Below are 1817 nucleotides of genomic sequence, written 5' to 3'. Positions count from 1 at the left end.
TCTCTCTCTCTCTCTCTCAGGACACCGAGCGTTGGGACAGGTCAGTCTTGAAGGTCGCTGAGATCACATCAGCTCTGATCCGGGAGAGGAGCCCTGCCCTGGTGGGACAGCTTCTGCAGGCGTGAGGGGAAGCAGCACCAACAGGAAATCCCGCTGCATGGATGAGGCGTCTTTTTTCTGTTCTAAATCCATCTCTTTATCAGATATAACAAGGTTAAAGGGATACTCCGACGTTTAAGTACTGCTTTTCCATAAAGTTTGGGGGCTTTCTAGAGATCAACTTGAAGGCAGAGATATCCTGAGTTTTATTCCCAGGTGTGCTTCAGGCTCCAGAATCCACTTTCTATACAATTCATTAGCATCATTTTGGTAAACCGGACTGTAATTCAGGTTTCTGCTAAAAATGTGGCAGTGAAAGGTTCAGCTAGTCTTTACTATAGTCAACCAACATTTGACCGCAGTGGTTTAGTCTAAAAACATGTTTGGTTGGTAAAATGGCGGTTTTGTTTTGTTTTTTTGGATGCACCAGTGGCAAATGAAAGAGAAAGTTACGTCTCCTGTCCACATTAGTCACAAAAACAACAACCATATTTGCAATCATGCCACTGATGGGAAGTTAAAACTGACTGATTTTAAAGCTGCTGTATGTTTTTCTTGTTTTTTAGTCCCCAATTTTGTCCTCAGATCATAATTTTTGTGAATGATTGAGTGTGTTTAAGTAGCACCTATGCGAACACTGTCACTGCTGTAAGTTAGAGAGGCTACCTGTCATCCAGGCTTTGTATAAATAACACGTGTTTATGATAATCATTTGGCAACCAGGGTAGTCATATTCACTGCTTGAATCGGACCTTATTGTACCAGAGGCCTGAAAAGCCGCCTCTGTTTCATCCTGTTCATACCTGGTCGTCATTATTCTTTAAACGAGTGCTGATTAATTATGCTCATAATCAGTTATTTCTATTTGTGGGCTTTGTGGACACCAGAAAACACAAAATATACACATGAGAAGCAGTAAAGTGCAGAATGACCTGCTGTCAGACTTTGATTTCATGGGTCCTGTTGATGATTGCAGGATGACTGCCCCCGAAACTGTCAGTCCAGATGACCTTATGTTTGTAAAAGATCTGTATGAACATGAACAACAGTATATACCCCCACCCCCCAAAATGCTGTCAAATGGTTTATCAGTGAAGTGACAAGTGATTGAGGAGCACTTTGGGTGATATTGATAACAGCTCAACTACTGTACTGGATAAAGTGACTGGAACACTAATGTAATAAGAGGGTGCTTATATTTTTGTACTCCATTGAAACAATAAATATGGTGTAATAAAGATGTTTTTTTTATATTATGTCATGTTCTTCTGAGTTTTGTTCAGAAAACAATATATATAACAATATATAGAGAATATTCAGATCTTAAACCTACTAAAGACTCCAGCGGTAACAAATGTCTTGCTCATGAGCACTTCGGCAACCTCCTGGCTCTGCAAACACACATTCAGGTGTGTTAGAAGAAACCAATTCCTAATCAAGCTGAAAAATTTAATTGTGACCGATGTGCTGTGTAGTTCCTAAAGTTTAGATTCAGGTTTGGTTGTCTGTCTGCGACCTCATGCATCAGTGAAGCCTTTACAGGACCAGTGTATAGGATTTGCATATTGCAGTTCACTCGCTTCACCCTCCCTTTCCAAGCGCAAGGTAGAAACTACGATCGCCAATTGTACACTAATGAAAACATACCTGTGGATATTGTATTCCGTTCGTGCCAATAGATCCTTATAAACATTACACACTGGACCTTTAATGGAGCA

At 40.5% G+C, this 1817-nt stretch overlaps 1 protein-coding gene across 3 annotated transcripts in view; it reads left to right on the top strand.

Annotated features, from left to right (window-relative positions):
* crppa (CDP-L-ribitol pyrophosphorylase A) overlaps window positions 1–1817 on the top strand; it is a 61576-nt gene that overhangs the window by 52443 nt on the left and 7316 nt on the right. Inside the window, exon 10 of one of the 3 annotated variants that reach the window (XM_035671798.1) lies at window positions 21–1355. The exons of 1 other annotated variant lie outside the window; for it this stretch is intronic. In XM_035671798.1, the coding sequence (XP_035527691.1) occupies window positions 21–125 (105 nt within the window). In that variant the 3' untranslated portion in view covers window positions 126–1355. Of the gene's footprint in view, window positions 1–20; window positions 1356–1817 lie in introns of those variants that run through there. One more of the 3 variants, XM_035671800.1, reaches the window with a different exon arrangement.

The sequence above is a fragment of the Morone saxatilis genome, unplaced genomic scaffold (assembly GCF_004916995.1).
Source record: "Morone saxatilis isolate NCDOM2014 unplaced genomic scaffold, NCSU_SB_2.0 Contig24, whole genome shotgun sequence".
Taxonomy (NCBI): Eukaryota; Metazoa; Chordata; class Actinopteri; family Moronidae; genus Morone; species Morone saxatilis.
The sequence above is the reverse complement of the archived record's forward strand: the minus strand, read 5'-3'. Positions and strand labels throughout refer to the sequence as shown.